Here is a 20,216-nt window from a genome sequence, read left to right on the forward strand (position 1 = left end):
TTTGATTTCCTTAAAGAACACACTGCTCTAAGAAATGAATTTCTGAAGTGACCCGGAATAAAACTTTGAAAATCATGCTACACACTCAGTACCTTTTCACATCTTAGAGGGGGGCAGGCTTGCGTGTGGCACCGGACCTCGCCCCGGTCACATGTACACGTGGTGCAGGCGTTTTCACTCCACTGTTCACCATGCTGAATAAATGAGGGAAAGAAGAAAGTGGGAAATCAAGTGTCTCATATCAACAGAAACACAGGCACGTAAGACGCATGCTTTTTTATTACAATTTTTAATTAAGCCACACTGAATGTACTCTTGAAAAATGGTATCATTTAGGTAGCAACAGCTTCTCAGAACAAAGTTTGTAAATGTCCAAAGGGAAGTCGTTCCATTCCCTTCATCGCACAGGTGTGCTGAGGGCTGCCCTATGCCGGGCACAGAGGATGAATGGGAAGGCCCTGTTTGTGGGCTAAGCACTGGTCATTCTTTAGTTCTTCTTGGCCAGGTGACCCAGCTCTCTCTGCCACATATTTATTTTCCCAGCTTCCCCTGCAGCAGGGCACAGCACTGTCCCAATCCTAACAGAGCGGATTGAGGGGAGGTTTACTAGAGAGGCAGAGGTCAAGGAAAAGACTCCTCCCTGTGAAGAAAAGCCCACTCCCTTCTTCTACCAGCATTTAGTAATAGTTGTGTGAGGATAAGCTGCCTGGAGCTGAGGAGGCCATCGTGGGGACTGGAGGACAGAGGCAAATGCTGAGCATGGCAGGGTGGAAAGATCAAAAGAGCTTAGATCCTCCATGATATCACCGAGACCCGAATTAAGCGACCCTACAACTGCCCTGCCTCTGTACTTCCTGTGACATGAGACAATAAGTGTTTTCATTTTAGCTACTTTTAGAGGAGCATTTCTGTTCCTTGCATCCAAAAACATCAGAACAGACACAGAGGCTATATCTCTCATGAGAAGTTAATCTAGCACATATGTGACTACTGGATTCGACAGCATGGATCTAGTACATACAAAAATCTTTCCCAGTTAGTTTCATTCAGATTTCATGCTATCCATCTATAACTTGTGACACCACCCCCTAATACTCCGTTCCAGATTCTCCACAGAGAATCCCAATCCCAATTTCTACTTAGTCTTCCTTAGAGTGGTTGACAAGCAAGAGAAGTAGTTGGGTTCATTCTTAATATGCTCTGTGCTCTTGAATAATGTAACCTTCTTTTGGATCAGCTGGGCACTCCCAAGACAGAATATTCACTGATTTATTCTCTTTGTTGAGCTGGTTTTTACTTGGTGCCTACTATCTATCAGGCAAGTTATCCAGACTGCCCCAATAATACTTCGAGGTTTGCAGAGTCCACTACCACCAGCACCCTGCCTCCCTTCCCGCTCACCTACTACCCCCATGCCCTCCCCTCAGTGTAAGACAAGGCGACATGATCTCTAAATGTAAGTACATAAAACCAAGCCAAAGCGGACAAACATTCCCAGAGCCTCCAACCTAACTGTAAACCGATAGTAACCAATGATCGTCCCTTTTTCCCTTCAAGGTGTATGAACGGTACTTTCACCAAGGTTTGTGAACCGGAGGCTCCGTTTCAGCACATTCCTTTATATTTCTAATCCCCTCCAGTTTAATTTTTTCGTAAAGGCTTTCCATGTAGGAAGAAAAAAGCCGTTTATGTACTGAGTTACTAATCCTGGCAAAGAGTCAGGCATGAGGGCAGGGGGTACAGTGGCTGGAGGAGCGGAGGGCAGATGTGTGAAAACGTGCATCGAAACACCTGCGTGGGGTACGTCCAAGGTTACCTGGTATACTCGGCCAGCAGCGGAGCAGGGCTGGGGAGAGCACCGGGGGCAGCATTTTCCAGGAACTCGCACTACAGTCTCATCCTTAATAGCCAGAAAAGGAGCAATCCATCAAAAGGAAACATTAATAAAATCCACAAAAGTAGGAACATTTTATTCATAGCCAACTGAATCATGTGCCTCAAGCATGAAGAAACAGCTATTTACTCTCATTTAGTATCTATTTGTCACCTGGTGCTTTGATAAGAATTAGCACTCCCAAGGTCAGTGTGACTATTAAGAAGTCTGCACATCCATTATGCCCCATCTTCTCCTAAGAACAAATAAAAGCACAAATAATAACCATAACAACAATAATTGTACTTAGTGTTTGCCAGGCATTGCTTTAGGCACTTTACAAGGATCCTATGAAGTATATGCTCTTACTGCCACTTTAAGAACAAGAAAAGTAAAGACCAGAGAGGTTATATGACTCATACAAGGTCACAGAGCTAACCTGGTAGAAGTAAACGGTCAGTAGTGGAAACTCATAGCACTAGCCATATCAACCCCTAAGAATATTTACACCCCTGCTGAGTTACTTCTAAATTCAAAGAGAAGGTATCCCTCATACACAACTTCACTATTCTTTTGCATCTTTATGTGAACCTATACACTTACATGTATGCATTTGGCAGGTCCTTAACATGAAAAAAAACCCACAAAAAACATACTTCTAGGTATCTAGGAATAAGTCAGTGCTTAGTCACCTCTAACATCCCCAACTGTAGAATATTAGACCCTTTGTTTCTGCTGCCATAAGAATTTTCACAGCAACAGTCTCCTCATTAATGCCCAAAAGTCAGCTTCTCACTTTGACTTTTTACTACAGCCTTCTTGATGGGTAGGAAGATAGAGCAATTAAAGGCAGGGGAAGGGGGGTTAGAACAAACCAAGTTTCACTGACTAAGAAGTGGTAGATCTTACATAGAGAACACCTCCATAACAGGTCTCTTCCTTCTCTTATTAGAAGCAGAAAATGAGACTTTACTATCATGGTTGCTCTAGTGTTCATTCTGCAAGAAAAACAAGGCCAGTGTACTTGGGGGTGGGTGTCAAATAACCTTAATTTTTCTTGGAAAGTTCCAGTCATACTTCAGTAGTTCCTTTACCCCAATTATATGAGTTAGATTAATGTGTTACTATATAATAGGATTTATTTCAAACACCTGAATCCCTGTAATTAAACTGACAATTGTTTTCTATGCTTTAGGTTATTTTATTTCTTTTGATTCTATATGCAAAATATATCGACCACTGATGTTTAATAGAGCCTGTGAAAATTGGACATGGATTGAAATTACTGAGCATTTCTTCACCTCAGAACTATAGTTTAATGAAATTTCTGTGAGAAATAAAGGTTTATCTAATATCACACTTTTCGGTACCTTTATTGAAGTAAACAAATGAACTTATACAACGTTAAGTAAACAGGGGACAAATGTCATGATCACAAATCTTGAGAAGAAATAGAGTTAGTATCGATCTATCTTCACAGACCCATGTACAGAAGCAGAGCCAGCAGGAGAGCGTGGGGGAGGGAGGAATTCCTGATATAGAGGTTGGTACAGGGAAAATCAAGCTTTCCGATTCTTATTGGCAATACCTAGTTATATAATTTGTTGAGAGAAACAGAAGCTTTCTTCACAAATACTGACCAACGAGGGCAAGAAGAAAAAGCATTTAAGGGGAAAATATGCCAGGATACGAGAGAATTGTGTGGTTCAGAGGTGAGATCCCATCTGGGCTGAGCCCATAAATTCTAAAAAAGAGTGGGAATTATGTGTGTTGGGGGAGGTAAAAGGAGTGATAAAAAGCAGGGCGAGGGGAAGACTCCCCAAGTGTAAACACACAGTTACTGAGAGAGGTAGAAAGAGCCCTCTGCAGCGGTTCAAACTGTTTGTTTCATGTGTTCAGAATGTAAGAGGATTGGGCGTGGGGTTAGGAAGAGACTTGATCTCAGTACCATGCGCTGCACTGCATAAAACCTGGCAGACCCCCGGACCCGGAGGACATGCTCATTTCTTAGCATCTGGCTAAGGCTCCAAGAAGGGGAATTAGCCCAGGGCAGGCCTCTTATCCTTGCAGCTTTCAAGCAGAACTTGGGGGACAACCCCGAAGAACAATGAAAGGAATAACATGCTGAAGATTCAGACAAAGAGCAGCTTTCTGAGCACTACATACTATATGATCCACACCAAAAAAGAAGATTTGAAAGCAGTTTTTCAGCTTCAGTAAGATGTAAGAAAATGCAGTCTTTATTAAATAGAAGCAGGAGGCAATAAAGCACGAGTAAGCATTGGGATAAAAAATAGAGGAACCAACGATAGGAGAAATAGGAAGACTCAAAAGAAAATTAATGTGAAATCTTCAAATTAAAATCGGTTCTGGAGGTAGACTCTACAAACTCGAGGGGTGCTCTCCATAACGCAGGGGAAAGCAAAGTGAGAAATGAAGAGAAGGAGCATGCAGGGCAGGCAGGGCAGGGCAGGGCAGGGCAGGGCAGGGCAGGGCAGGGCAGGGAGCACCCTAAGGCACACAGCTGTTTCTGGAGGAGTGAGAATAACTGGAACGGGGAAGATTAACCAGAGCCATGACCAAAGAAATCGTTTCAGAAACTGGAATACAGACGGAGAGGGCTTCACAATACTCTAGGAAAACTATGTGAAAAGACACCTTGCCTAGAAATGTCCAGGGAAATGTTTGAATTATAAAGATAAAGAAACATCCTGCAAGAATCCAACAGAGTGAAACTGGCTGAGTGTAATGGAAAAGAAAGCAGACAGACCTCCATGGAACTAAATTCCAGAATTCAATGGAAAGAAGACAATAGGGCTGAGATGGCAAAGAGAACATAATCCTCCCAAATTTTAGACTCCTTCAATTATCTTTCATGAATATAGACAGCAAGAAAATGATTCTCAAATACCTAGCGGCCCAGAAGACAAAGTATCCGAAGATGAAGTTCAGCCTACTCAGATTAATCCGTTTGGGGAGGGAGAAAAAGGTAGTATTAAAAACTGGTGGCAGCATCATCAGGAACAACTCTCATCAAACTAAAGAGGCCATTTCAACAAGCCTACAAAAATGTGGCTGGGCGAGAGCTCTTTTCACAAGGCACCCGAACAGCAGTGGGGAGCAATCAATTTCAGTATTTACATTCCTCATTAAGGGAACAACTCCTTATTTAAACAGAAGAAATGTCTCCTTTCATCAGGGATTATCACCAACCTCTAAAATGTAATTATAACTCTGCAAACAAACAAATGTATCCGCATTTGCCCACCAAAAAAATTGAAATAAATTACAAAAAAAAAAAAAATCTATCGTAGTCTGAATGATGGAAATATGGATGGTCATTTTCTTTTCTGCCTTTCTGCCTTTTCCAAACTTTCCTTAATGAATACAAGTTCTTTTTATAATTAAAAAACCTTATATTAAAAATCAAATTTTTCTAGAGCTCAAGACCTGGAAATACATTTCTTCTGATGGACTTGTATTTTTTCTTTTTAATGAGTTAATATATATATAAGATAAACATAATCATGCTCAATGATGTTAGCAACTATTGTTATTGTGATTATTATTCTATAAATGCTATGAAAATCATCATTTTGGGAGGCAGTATAACTTAATGGTTAAAATTACAAGTCAGGTGTGGTCTGTTGAGCTTGTGATGTAGAGCCACCTGAGCTAGGAGTACTGACACTTCTTGACTGTGGAACCTTGAGCAAGCTACTTACTTCTCTGTACCTCAGTCTTATCTACTGTAAAATGGGATGATAATAATAACTTCTACTTCATAGGGTTGTTATGAGGATTAATTAAAGCTTGTAAAACTAATTATTGGTACATAAAAAATGCCCAAAATGTAGTGATGACAGATGGTGGTGGTGATGTTTCCATCAAAAGCACAAATTCCACAGCACCTCTTTACATCATCAGGACATCCAATATTTAATATTGATATTAAATAAAAATAGTTCTAATTAATCTGACAGTTGAGTTTAAAATTATGTCGTGACAAAAATATAGACTTAACGATGCATAAGTGATTAAATTCAACCTGTTTCCGAGACTTCAGAATGCTTGCATGTCAATCAGCTCTAAAGTACGGTACCAAATTCCATCTTTAGAAACAATGCAGACTCTATGTGTTGGAAGATACCATTTGAAGCTAGAATTTCTAGTTAATGTTTCCGAAAATGGGAAATTATAATTTCAATTATTCCAAAATCTAATCCCCTACTATGCAGTCCATGGTTACGTTTTTAAAGATTTTCAAAAAAGGGTTCCAATGGGGTGTTTCCTCTATCCCTCCTCCCACCTCCTTAATTGTAATGGGGGAAAACTGCTTAATTATCCTTCATTCACAAGGGACTAAGCCCTGTAATGTGTAAATGAAAATACCTCAACACTACAGTGTCCTCTGAATGTAAGATATTGTGCAACTCTATCAAGAAGCTCATTTGTAATCCTAAAGGTAGGACAAGTCTTTGCGGTGAATTGGGAGACGTGGCATGAACTTGGTTGGTATAGTGTGGGTAATACAATATAGTCCTTCAATTAGATATATTTTCCTTTTATTTGGCATTTAGCATTTCTTGTCTAATTGCCCTTTGTCTGCCTTTAAAAATATTGCCCAATTGTCACAATATGCCATGTTATTGATTTTGTTTTATTTGACACAAAGTACTGCTCTGTATCAACTGAATGTTGGCTTCCAGCTTTTCCTCACATCAAAAATGAGCTATTTTTTCACTGGAGGCAAACTCCTTTCGTGGTTATCTGTCAACTGCCAAGAAACCTCTGTAGGAGCCTCTGGAAGAGTAAAAAACTATAAAATATCATGTGTACTACATCTATTTGCAATTGATTTTTTGTTTTAAATTTGTGTGATGAGCTGAATGTTTTGAAAATCAGATCAGCTTTAAACGAACAATAAGATCCCACTATTTTAAAGCACCCCAGAGAAAATCTTCTGCTAATCTGAATCATTATAAGAATTAAATCGTGTACATCTGAATAAACATGTCTAAAGACACGCATATGTCTTCAAAAAGCAGCCTTTACCTCGGCATTGACAAACAGTAAGCAACCTGATTGATTATTACTAAATTTTCCAGATGCTGAGCTTGACATTTTGGGAACATCTGCAACTGGGGAGGGCAACTTCCTTTCATGTGCCCTCCAGATTCAGTTTCATAATGTAACAATTGGCCTACATGGCTGGTAGTTGGACCTATCTGTAGCTTCTCAAGTAAAAGCAGTGTCTCAGCGGCGGTCTCCAAAAGGTTAAGGGAAACAAACAGCGTTGCCTTCCTGTTCCTAAACTTCCAGGCCTGCCTGACATCATCTCAGAAGGGGCACCAAGCCCAGTACAGAGAAGTTAACAGCCTGTGAAGGATCCATTCCAAGGCTGTCTTCCTTACCTGATCACAAAACAGAGGCTGGCACTGAGCTGTGAAGCACTGGGTGACCCCATTTCTACACGCACATTTGGCACAAGGACTCAATGGCCAGTCCTCCCCATCCTGAAACACACGGCCTTCGTAGGAACAGGGTTCTGGAAGGTCAGAGAAATAAAAATTACTGGGGGGGTTGCATTTGCTGATCCCAGGGCTGACTGCATAGGTATGTGGCCAGTGCAGTCACATGGGGTCCCGCGGTCAGAACCCAGCGCAAAGAAGGGCTCATTCTTAGGGGTTAATACTTGGCCGTCATTGCATGGAGTTGTCACTAACTGTTCTGTAAGTGAAGTCCAGGGAGCATGCACTGGGGGTTTAGGGCCTCAGCTGGTGCATGGTCCCACCTCCCACAGTGTCCTTGTCTTTCTGGGGTGGGCTCTCCGCCTTCTGCTCCCAAACCCACACCCAGTGAAGGCTGCTACCCCCACCACAGCAGCGCCTGGGTGTGGTGCCAGGGGAGGACATGTGACCTAAGCACCACGTAGCAGGGTGGGATCCAGGGAGCCCATAGAGGTCTCCACCCACCCAGCAAGTATCTCCATACTTGAGGCAATACGACATTAAATAGTAAATTGAAAACATGACAGGTTGAGAAAGTCCACAGAAGCAAAGGAAAAGCATCCCCCCACCCTAGCTTCTTGCACAAGGCACCCTGCCCTTCTGCATTCTGCACGCCACCCAGTAAATTATGAAGTTGGCCCTGGCTGTCCCTCCAGACAAAATGTTGCCTATGTGTCTTTCTCATGGACGGCCAGCAAAAAAGCCTCCTAAAACCTAAGAAGGGATCCCACAGACTCAGACAGCCCACTCCCCACTCCCCCTCTAAACCCTCTTGTTCAAGCATTTTTATTTGCAGGGTTATCTGACCTAAAGCAGCTGTCAGTCCTTTTCTGGTGACATCTGAAATGCACATGGCAAGCATTCTCCTTGCATCGTTTCCTAATGTGCCTTTTCATCCCTGGAATGGTTCTCCAGGGTAAGAGATGGCCAGAAATGGAATAACTTGGAATCAGAAAGAAACCAGGGGTCTTTTTAAAGGGAAAAGGCAGGAATAAAGTACAGCTTCCAGGTGCCATTAAGTAAAAAAATAATTTTAGCTATTATATGCCAGGAGAGAACATAATGCAACAATGATAATAACTGTTATTGTGAAGTATACACTACTCAGTTATAAAAATGGAAGGGGACATATATCCATAAATGAAAAAGGGGTGCTTGGACCAAGAGTGAATTGCAAGGAGAGGGTCTGGAAGTGCGCCTGGCTGGCTGGCCCATGCCTTGGTTTGCAGGCAGGCATAATCTCCACATCAAAGATGCAATAAAGACAAGTGAAATACCTGCTTCCTGCTCTGTGGGTCTTGGAGAAAGATGTTATGTCATCTCAAAGACCAGTCAGCAGGATAGTACCAGTGACACTACATGCAGAAGTGATTTGTTCTTTCGTCTCTCCGCCAGGAGGAAAGAGGAACTACCTTGGCCTTATGGAATCACATCAGAGGATCTTGTCTCTCCTCCCTTTCCTTCTCGGGAGCTATGAATGCAGAGGGCCGCATCTGGCCAAGGCAAAATAGATAAATCAGAGACTTGCAGAGTCCCAAGTTTGGAATGGAGCTTAAAGATTTGTTCCAACCTCACTCTCTGCAACGTCCTTCCTGCCAAGTGCAAGGCCCGATCTTGTTCCAATAAGGAATGGGGTTGGGGATCTTTGAACCACGTTGAACATAAAAGAGAACAGTTGGGATGTCACCAGGTGAACTCAAAGGCAAGCAGGGTCTCTTTCTATGAGCTCATACTCACTCCCAGGGCCCACACAGATGGGGCAGCAGCTTCCTTCAGGGATGAATTCCAGCTCCTGGTGTCCACACAGCAGCGGTGGGCATGGTTGGGGGCTGCATCGGACTTCCCCATTAGTGCAGGAGCACACACTACACAGGGAGGAGGCCCACTCTGTCCCATTCTGGGTGTTAGGGAAAAAGAGAAAAAGAAGGTTATTGCCAGAATTTAGACTTTCATTTGGCCAAACACAAAACCACCTTCTTAAACAAAGGATGAAGCTCAGGAAAGATGAAAGAAGGCTCGAGGCTGGCAAGATTAAGACCAGGGTTTGTGATGTTCCAAGTCTAAAATCTGGCTTTTATTTTCTTTGTATTATCCCTAAGATTTAGATTTGAAAATTTCAGGAAAGCACAAAGAGTAAAGAAAAATTACCCCAATCCCATCACTTAAAAAATTCTATGAAGCTCAAAGTAAAATGCACACATTTATACATCCATCTACTTAATATTTTATAATGCTTATATTGTTTTCAATAGCTCTCTCACTCCAATTCCCTCTTTCTCTCTTTCTTTTTTGCCTTTACTTTTTACCCTGATTAGTTCCCACATTTATTCATATTCTTTCTCCCTTTCAACCCACCCTCCCTCTCTCCCTCCCTCCCTGCCCCCTTCTTTCCTCTGTTCCAATGATCTCATGGTTCTGGGGAAAGTGTGACAGCCAGCAGGAGGCACCTGCTCCATCAGTTCTCATACAAACTGCAGAGCCAACTCATTCCCTGTGAGAATGCCCACCTAAACCTAGAGAATGTTCCTGATCCACTTTAGATTGGGATCCAACATTCCCAAAGCTAGCACTGTATCAGTAGTCTAACAGAGCTGTGCCTTGAGTTATCATATGATTTACTGAGTATCTAAATGAGCCACTCTCAGATGTGATGCAGAGTAAAAGGGGTGAAGCCTGAATGTAAAAAGCTACAAATACTTAGGGAAGTTGCTGTCAAAACATGTTATCAAGGCAGAATGAAATAATAATGGCCTTTTATACAAGATGTAGGGGAAAATTTAGCTTAATGAATGAAGTTTTCCTCCTATAACATTTTTTATAATACTTTATTAAATTTACTGGGGTGACAATGGTTAATATGAACACATAGGTTTCAGGCGTGGGTTTCTATGCTACAGAAAACATTTTCTTAGATATCAGATCCTGCTTTCCTTTGCCTCTGTTAAATGTAGTATATGATGATATCTGATTCAGCCAAATCATTATAGACTTCTATTAAAAACATCACACATTCCAGGTGCTCAATCACCTAATATAATCTGGGGATTAGAACTGTGTCATTGAAAATAAAGTACTTTTGCTTCTCCACAAGACAGCATCTAAAATAATTATTCATCTCTCTCAAATACAAAAGAACTCTGTCTTACCTAAGGCAGTTAGTACCTCTTTATTCTGCAAATTGCTGCCACAGAGCAAGCACCACAAACCTGACATTAAGAATTACTAATATGCTGTGCTATTATTGTAGCAATGATAATAATAGTTAGTCACAGTCATTTATTTGGGAACCAAGACCTCACCTTAGTGTCATGAAGACTACTGTCCTCTAAGTGGACTTACTGGGACCCCAAGGGGGCAGTAATGCAGGTAATGTGCTGAGTCAGGCGAACCAAGGGTTTCCTTGGATGCTTGTGTGCTCTCGGGTCCCAGCTCAGCCCTGCCTGCTTTGGGGACTATGGATGAGTGACTTCATCTTTCTAACTCTCAGTATCAAGGTAGCTGATTTAAGAGTCAGCAAGGGGGTGGCAGGTAGAAGGTGCTCAGTTCTCTCTCCAGTTTCCACAGCATGAGTTCATGGACTTCCTCCCCATTTCCACACCTGTGTGCCAACTCTAATTGCAAAAATAGACGTGTATGCTAAGAACAAGTCCTCTCCCAGTAATTTTTACTTCTGCTATAATTAAATACAAAATTTCAGATTTAGTACAGCATATAAGTGGGCAAGCCCACAACTTGCTAATAGGGAGCAACTGACCCTTATACTTTGAAAGGTCTAAGCATAAAAGCAAAGGAAGAAATTATAAAAGAAAAATTGACAGGTTCTGATGAGTTAAAATTTTAAAAGTCTGTCAAAAATACATTACAGCCCGGCTGGTGTAGCTCAGTGGTTGAGCACTGACCTATGATCCAGGAGATCGCGGGTTCGATTCCTAGTCAGAACACATGCCCAGTTGTGGACTTGATCCCCAGCAAGTCACGTGCAGGAGGCAAACGATCAATTGACTCTCATCATTGATGTTTCTATCTCTCTCCCTCTCCCTTCCTCTCTCTGAAATCAATATACATATTTTTTAAAAATACATTATAAACAAAATTAAAAGGCAAATGACAAACTGATTCAAAGATTGCAAATTATATTAATTAAAGTGAAACTGATATAAAATCAATGACCAGCAAAAAAAAAAAATCTCAATGGAAAAAATGGTAATAAGTTTATAGAATATTCAACTTTCTTAAATGCAAAGAAATATTAATTAAAATAAAATTGGATATTATTTAAAATCAGGTAAGGAAAGAGTTAAAATTCACAGTAGTTAGTGCTGGTGAAGCTGCAGTGGAGGGAGATGCTCCTGCCCGGAGCATTCCTCACTGTAGCAGCTGGAATGACCCAGCCAGGTGGGGCCTGTACTATTGGTGATATTCCCACCGGGTTTACCATTAGACACAGGCCATTTAAAATTGATTTAATAACGACCATAGATGTCACAGCTTCATACTCAAAATCTTTAGATTCTTTGACATACTAATTTCACTTTTAAGAAGATACATGAAGAAAATGATTGATGATACACAAAAAATTTTTAATATAAGAAATTCCATTTCTCTCTTCTTTATAGCAAAATTGGAAATATTTTAGTGAAAACTGGAAGCTACCCAAATGCCTAATAATAGAAAATCATGTTCTCCAAGAGTATGCTAAGAACTATTTACAACATAATATTTATACCAAAAAAAAGCAAGATATAAACTGTATACAGGGTATAATTACAACTATATAAAAACATGTGTTTCTATCTATCTATCCATCCATCTATCTAGATATCTATCCATCTCCACTTCCACCCTCTTCCCAAAAAACTGAAAGAACAAGGAAGAGTGGTTTTTAGAGTTTGGGGATTATTAGTGGATTTTTTTATCTGCTTTTGTATACTTCTCTATTTTCCAAATTTTCATCAATAAATATAGCTTTACTTTTGTCATCAGAGAGTGGATTACTGTTTAAAACATCTAATGAATCATGTATATACCTGAAGTAAAATTTGAAGGCTGCATGTAAAACAACCCAAGGTGAACTTCTTTATTCTATTACAAATTAGGAGGTTACTTCTAAACATCGAGACCGTTCACTTCATTAAAACAAGAGCATGGATTTTTACTACTCAGGAACACTGTCACTTCTTAAGCATTTACAATTGCACCACCTTTCAGATAGACCACAAAAATAAATTATAATAACAACCTGTCAATCACCGAAACAGCTTCACCTGTAAAACGACAGGGCTGTGTTCGCTAATCTCCTCAGTACCTTCCAATTCTCTATGTAAATCTATTACCTAACTCAAGAGACATAAAATTAAGCACGGGATTTGCCCTTCACAATAAGCTGGAGAATTAAGGGAACAACATGGAACATTCGGCAGGAAGACTGCACCACTTGATGTCAAAGCCACAGAAGAAGTGCCAGATGGTGACCCAAAGTGCAGAGTAAAGGAATGACTCCCACCTCTAGCTCAGGGAAATGTCACAGAAGCCCCCTCCTTTCCGTCTCCTGCTCCTATCCCTCAGACAGTGGCACTTCCCTCACCAAAGGGAGACTAGAGATCATGGGGTTCAGCACATGCTAATATACATATAAAATTCCATAGCTTTATATACCTCTTTACAAAAGTCTTATTTGTAAACAGCAAAGAGACCTTTGTAAAATCAAAGCCATACTCCCATAAGACCCGGGTTTAGCTGTGCCATCTTAACCTCATTAATGCTTTTAGAAAACATGAGTTTTTGACACTGGGTGAAAAGCCCATTCCGTAGACAACCTCTTAAATATATTCTTCTGCACAGCCAACTAACAAGTCGGCGTGGCTGCTGACATAAGTCCAAAGGAAAGATAAGGCCATAAAGTATTTGCCTGGTTTACTGTCAGAGCAACAAAATAATTTTTCTCCATATAATTTGTTCGGGTTATGAAGTAATAGAGGTAGAATACTAAATACCTGGGAACGTTCACTGCGAATTATAATTAATCCTCTAGGTTGAGAACAAGGCTGCGGAACTGAATATTCCTTCCTCCCCCCACACAGGCCCGCTGCCCAGCCTCAGAACAGGCGCGCGCCCCTCCCTCCGCGCTCCTCTGTTCAGTCCAGGGCGGGCGCCAGGCAGTGCCACCTGCCACTTCCTTTCTTAGTGACTCTCCGGGCATTACTTTCCCAGACGTGACATTGTCTGGAGCTGGTATGAACTAGTGCAGAGGAAAAGAAAGGGGATTAATGGCCCTCTCCCCTCTCTTGAAAGGCCAATTTGTGGGGGACAGGACTAGGGGAAAGCATTCCAACACTCTAGGAAAACATATTTCAGGCTCGTCTCCCTGCTGGTCAGCAAGGCTGGGCAGAGATCCCAATGCTGATTTGAAGGGAGAGCTTTGGGGAGGTCATGGTGAAACAGTCCCCCAAATGCTGGCTGTAATAAGCCCACATAAAACTGTCACATCACCTGAAGTCAGCCAAAAGGCTCAGTGCTTTCCTCACTTCGGGGGGCGGGGGGGGGGGGTGGATGGGGGGGTGCTGGGACCTGTCCTGACTTGCTGGAATGCCCACCCCGCAGGCGAAGGAGGTCCTCTGGGGAGGAGGCGAGGCCGCTTCCTCAGAGCAGGGCCTCCTCCTGTGCCCTGAGCTCCACCGCCCTCCACTCTCCTTTGTTTCAGCCCTATTTTCTGGGGATGTTTCCACTGGCTCCCCTCCTGCCACCCTCCCCTATCCTAAGGCTCCTGTAAATCTCTCTTAGGGGAAAGCTTTCACTGCAGATCACAGTTCCGAAGTTCCTAGAACACCAGGCTATTTTACAGCTGCTGGGAGAGAGTCTCCACAACCTGCCCCGGGATGCAAGCCAGGGCCTGGAGAGGATTACTGCTGCTCTTGGGGGAGGAGAGTGCTCTGGAAACTGCTTACCAAGCAAGCTGAAAGGGGGGTAAAAAAGGCTCCAAGATTCAGGAAAAAAGCCACCTGTGATGCACGTGACAAAGTGAGACTCAGAGCAAACCCAGAGAAGCATTTCGACCACTCAAGAAAATAAATAATATTGAGAAGGCCTTGGCAAGAGGGTAGAGGAAGTGAAGAAAGAAAGAGAAGAAGTTAAGGAAGACTAAAAACATGAGCATTTTAACTTTATTAAGACTAAAATGAGAAGATTTTGTCTTGACTTAAAAGTAACTCATTCTTCCACCTCTATTTAAAGAAGTAGACCACTAGAGATCTTTTCCCTTCAAACTATAGTTCCTTAAATTCAGCCCTTTTCTCCGTCACGTCAGTACCAGAAATATAATTATCACATCTTCTGAGGGAGCGTATTTTGAAGGTTGCATATGGGAAAACGGCACATAGATATGTCCTTACCCAGTTTAGAGCTCTCCATGGGCAGTGTTTACAGCGAAAGGATGAACCGCAAGGGAGGCGGGCAGCAGGAAGGCTTTCTGAACTCTCCCCGGAAAAGTAGGCCGAGCGGATTTCCAACTAACCCGTCAGCAGATTTGTGGTCCCAGAACCTCCCAAGTACACAGGCCCTTGGTCCATGACCAATATGCACTGGACAAGTACATGGATAAGCCAGAAAAGGGATTCACTTACTGTCTGAGTCCCCCAGTCATCAATGTTCATTGAGTATCAACTCTGGGAAAAGTTGAGTGCTAAGTGCTAGGTTAGATGGGAGACAAGAAAGATCACTCTAAAGATACAGAAGTGTCAGTGTTCTCAGGCCTCTGAAATCAAGATAGGAAGACTGCACATGTGCACAACTATAACACGGGAGAGCAAATGGCAAGTGTCAGTGGAGTGCTCCATGCAAAGATTTGTCGAACCCCTATTTCCCATCGAGACATCGGATTTTCCCCAGATCCTGATCTTATTTAGATCCTATGTGCTCCTTCACTTGAATGCTTCAGCTTGGTGCTCTGATCCTGAACCACCCACCTATTCCGATCATTATGAACTGGCTTTATGTCCATCACCGGTGTGCCCTGCGGCACCTACCATTTCACAGGATCCTCTCCTGTGGCGTCTAAACCTTACATCACCCAACATAACACAGCCTGAATCAAGCAGCACAGGGTGACACGTTCTGTGAAGACATTCCCAGTACAGGTCCTGCTTGGTGCCTTTCGGCAGCACATTGTGCAGAGTGAAAGAGAGGCTTTCTCAGGTAATTAGGAGACGGTGGCGCAGGTGAGATGATCCCGTCCCATGGGGACAGTGCATTGTACTCACTGAGTTTTAGGTACTCACACTGAAGAGCAGCAGAGTGGACATTATCAAATCCTGCTAACCTATGCTCCTCCTGAATGGGTAGAGACACTAACTTGGAGAAAGTTTTGTATCAGGTGGAAGACAAGGATTCAACTTCACCTGCCGCCTCCGGGTAACATTTAGGTATGCGTAAAGATAAACTAACTGTATCCATTCCGTTTCATAACTTCTATTATAAACCTTGCAATGGTACTTTTAAATCAGTATTTAATTTCTCAAAATTAATTCTAAAGGATCTGAAATGAGAAAGTATAATAAAGGAACTTTAGAACCAATTTCTAGTACCGTGATTCTAAACGGGGGTAGCTTAGCATTTTCCCCCTTTGGGGGAATTTGGCCACGCCTGCAGACAGTCTGGTCACTAGGTCTGGGGGGGGCTGCTACTAGCATCTAGTGGGTAGAGGCCAGGGATGCTGCTAAATTTCTTACAATGCACAGAACAGCCCCCACAACAAAGCTTAAAATGTCAATAGTCCTCAAGTTTAGAAACTCTACCCTTAGCGAAAGAGCCCTAAGTTAGGAGTAAGAAGACCAGGGTTCTAGGCCAGGTTATATCATTTTTTAACAATAGACACTGGCCAAGCACCTCAAGCTCTTTGCAATTCAATTTTTTCATCTGTATCATGGGAGTAGTAATATCTGCTCTACTCACCCACTCAGGGCTGTTCGTAACCATCAAATGAAAAAATTGCATGTGGTATACAAAGCCGAGTTGGCACTTTTATTATTTAGCATCACAACTTCTTTAACATCAACATTCTCAGACTATCCTTTATACAGACACAAATTCAATCTATATATATTTACACTGGGCCTACGGAATAAATAGGGCAGTTTTAATCTTATTTAAGAAACCCAAATGCCCATGGAAAGTCAAATGAGCTTCTGGTCCTCCACAGCCCAGACAAAGAAAAAAACACCTCTCTTGTCAACACAAGGTTAGCATTCAGCTTTCCCTTGTCAATGATCTACAGACAGAGAATCAACCAGGGGTCAGAAAACACTTACCGCATAGATTTTCTTTTCCTGATGGCAAGATCCATGAGCCGTGGACACACACTCAGGGCAGCACTGGTTGGCGGCTATTTGAAGCACTTCTCCCTGCACATTAACAGCTCAGTGTAAAACAGCGGCAGCAAACAGTCACAATGGTTCTTTGTGCCAGAGCCATCTCAGATTCACTAAATCTCATGAGTTTTCCCGGGTGACAACAATAGACAGGATAAACCGAATAAACTAACAAAAGGGATTCTCTCTGTCAAGACAAGCTTCTCTTAAAGATAAAATGAACGCCCTTGTGTAAGTAATTTCCTTGGAAATTGTCTGTATCTTTTCACATGTAATGAAGTGAAGAATTTTATTCACTAGAAATGCTTCATCTGAGTGTCACATAAGAAAGGCAGCGACAGGGAGAGGAGAGCTGTAGCTTGACCTGGGTAGAGGTGAGGGGTGGCCACAGAGTTGGGGGCCACAGGTCTTCCAGATCTCCTATAGAGGCCGGATGTAGTCGGCAGCAGGGAGCTAAGGTTCTGAGGTTCGCTTTTACCTGGGACACAAAGTAGTTGAGGTGTCCTGTGTCCTGTGGAGGGCTGGGAGAATTCACTGGCTCCAGGAAAGACCTACATTGTTTTCCAAGGCTTCTATAATGGCAACTGTGTTCCCTAACAAGATGTGATACTGTCCCATGATCTCGCTTATACGTGGAATCTAAAGAACTTAATAAACTGATGAACAGAATAGATTCAATGACATGGAAGCATGGATGAGACTAACAAATGTCAGAGGGAGGGAGGAGAGCGGGTGGAGGGGGAGAGATTAACCAAAGAATTTATATGCATATATGCACAACCCAAGGACACGGACAATGGTGGGGAGAGGGACTGGGGAGGGGGGTGGGACGGGTCATTGGGGGCATCTGTAATATTTTAAACAAAAATAAAATTTAAAAATTAAAAAAAAAAAGAAAGAACAGATGTGATACTATCAAGGGAATGTGCTACCACGTGACACCCCAGGGTTTATTGGGAAGTTGTTACATTAACTAACCATCTATTTGCCAGCGAAGCATCAATCCACTTATCTAAGAGTTATTAAAACTATGGAGCAAAGAGATTATGTTTGTCTGTGGGGCCAGTGATTTTCCTAGTCAATCCTCTGCTTCACCTTGTTCCTCCGCTATATATATCTTAGCGTTTCCTCAAGTCTAGAGATGTGGCAGATCAGGCAATGAGTGACTTTGGGCGAAAATGGTATGAGATCCTGCATTAGCTAGGAAACCATAACTTGCTCACGGAATAAAAGTCTACAAAGAATTCAGCTGCTAGAATGAACAAAGTGTGTGTGTGTTAATGATTCCTTGTTATTTGGGGCTGCTTCTATTAAAAAAAAAAAAGTGCCTACAAGAGAATTGTAATTTTATATAACTACATTCACAAGAGTGGGTGAGAAATGGCACTAAGATTTTACAACTGTTTACCCATAAAACAGATAAATACACCAGTAAGGTAATCACCAAATTCTTCCTATTTGCTTGATAAAGGAGAAACATAAGATATGGAATTTTATAAAATTCTACATACTACACAATGTTGATGACTTTTCAGAAAAGTTTCCTCTGAACCCCAAGAGAAAACTACACTTGTACAATTTCCATTAAGACAGTAAAACGTACAAACTGCACTAATCTAATTTGCACTAAGAATTTCATACAAATAGAAAATGTGACAAACCAGGTATTGTTTATATTCTAACATGGAAACAAGGAGCAGGGGAGAAAGGCAGGTAGAATGAGAGATTCCAAGGAATATTGTATGCCCCCAATTAAGTTTTCTTTGTTTTACATAAAAACTGATTTTCAGATTTGGCCCTCAAAACTCATTTCATAAATATAACATCCCTTACATGAGATGGCAGATAGAGTCTCCAGCTTGAGTCTACCTATTGAACTTCCAGTTGAACATGAAAGGTGATCTGGAGCTAAAGGAAGAGCAAAACATTTAGCAAGTGGGTGCTTAGGGAAGGAGAGGCAGGGAGTCTTGCTACCTAACCATGTAACCTTGCATAGCCCTGTGAACTGTGGGCTACATGGAACACGTAAGCCTGTTGCACCTCCAGACTGTGCACTGGGGAACACTGGGAAGTGGCCACGTGGGCCAGAGACATCAGCGAAGACTGCTGGGGGATCTGGGCGAGATTACTTGTGTAGGATCTAGGAGAACCAACTAACAATAATTATGATGATCTTTTGATAATTATAGCCAACACTTATTGAGTGCTTAGGATAGCCAGATACTCTTCTAAGTATATAGGAAAATATGTAATACAATAAATAATAATACAAGAATAAACTCTGTGTTTCACAATCTCACTACTGTAAACCTACTTTTTCCCCACCCCCATAGATGTACACATATAAGAGTGTACGTATATATGGGTGTATGTATAATTTAATTCTCACTACTTAATTCAGTAAGTACTATTATCTGCCTTGAGGTTTTCAGACAAAATCCCACCCCGTGTACTAATACAGCGTTCCTTGCATGGCATTGCTCTCTATACCTATATACTCTCCAGAAATCCTTAAGAGGTCATTGCTTCTGACAGGACTGGGTTCTAAATGCCTCTGTTTTCTCTTTTTCTCAATTGTTCTCTGTCTCTGTCTATCTCCTTTCTGTCCCTTTTTAGCTAGCTATTCTATATGGATATAGGATATGGATATAGAATCTATTATATAAGTTATAGGCTGAACAGATACATTCATACATACATACAAACATACATACATCTATCAAAATTGACACTGACACTAGGTTATTTCTAGTCCATCCATGAGCAAAAAACCATACATAATAGGAATTCATTAATAATAATAATTTAGTTTAGGGTACAATGGGGATTCATTAACTTGCGACATGAACCAATGTAAATATACCACAGCAGATCTGAATAACAACGCATGCTGCTGACAAACACAAAGGAGAACTGAAAAGCAACATGTTGCAGTAGAAATCACATCGGGACATTAGCCAGGGACTACGGTTTTTGTCATGGCTGTGCCACTCACCAGCTCTGTGTCACTGAGCAAGTGATTAAACCACTAAAAGTCTGTTTCTTTGTCTATAAAATAAGAAAGTCTAAGTGAATTCTAAAGGCCTCTTGTAGTTCTATCATTCTACGATCTATATTATTACTTAAAATAAAGAACCCAAATGCTCTGGAATATACTCACACGATCTTGGAGTTGAAAGTTTCTTATGGTTGGGTCATCTGGTCCAACCCCAACCTTCTCATTACAGATAAAGGAACCTCTTTAGAGTTCGTACTCTGTAATTACGTCATTCACCAATTTGCCAATCACTCCCTCGCAGTCACTCAGTAAAGACATGGCACCTGGGTCTCAATTCTTTTCTACCCTATATCTAGAATTAATTCTGGACAACTTCAATGTCCATGGAAGAGACGAGTCTAACGTTCTGACCTTATACATTCTTAACCACATCAATTCAAATACTCTTCAACTCTACTTTGAGACCCCAATGG

At 41.7% G+C, this 20,216-nt stretch overlaps 1 protein-coding gene across 1 annotated transcript in view; it reads right to left on the reverse strand.

Moving 5' to 3' along the window:
* FRAS1 (Fraser extracellular matrix complex subunit 1) overlaps positions 1-20,216 on the reverse strand; it is a 402,680-nt gene that overhangs the window by 227,763 nt on the left and 154,701 nt on the right. The window contains exons 4-8 of the mRNA XM_087826788.1: positions 16,686-16,778; positions 9,121-9,280; positions 7,288-7,421; positions 1,817-1,900; positions 93-194 (exon numbers count right to left, since the gene is read on the reverse strand). Coding sequence (XP_087682914.1) covers positions 93-194; positions 1,817-1,900; positions 7,288-7,421; positions 9,121-9,280; positions 16,686-16,778 — 573 coding nt within the window. The remainder of the gene's footprint in view (positions 1-92; positions 195-1,816; positions 1,901-7,287; positions 7,422-9,120; positions 9,281-16,685; positions 16,779-20,216) is intronic.

Source organism: Miniopterus natalensis, chromosome 1, assembly GCF_054644295.1.
Source record: "Miniopterus natalensis isolate mMinNat1 chromosome 1, mMinNat1.hap1, whole genome shotgun sequence".
Taxonomy (NCBI): Eukaryota; Metazoa; Chordata; class Mammalia; order Chiroptera; family Miniopteridae; genus Miniopterus; species Miniopterus natalensis.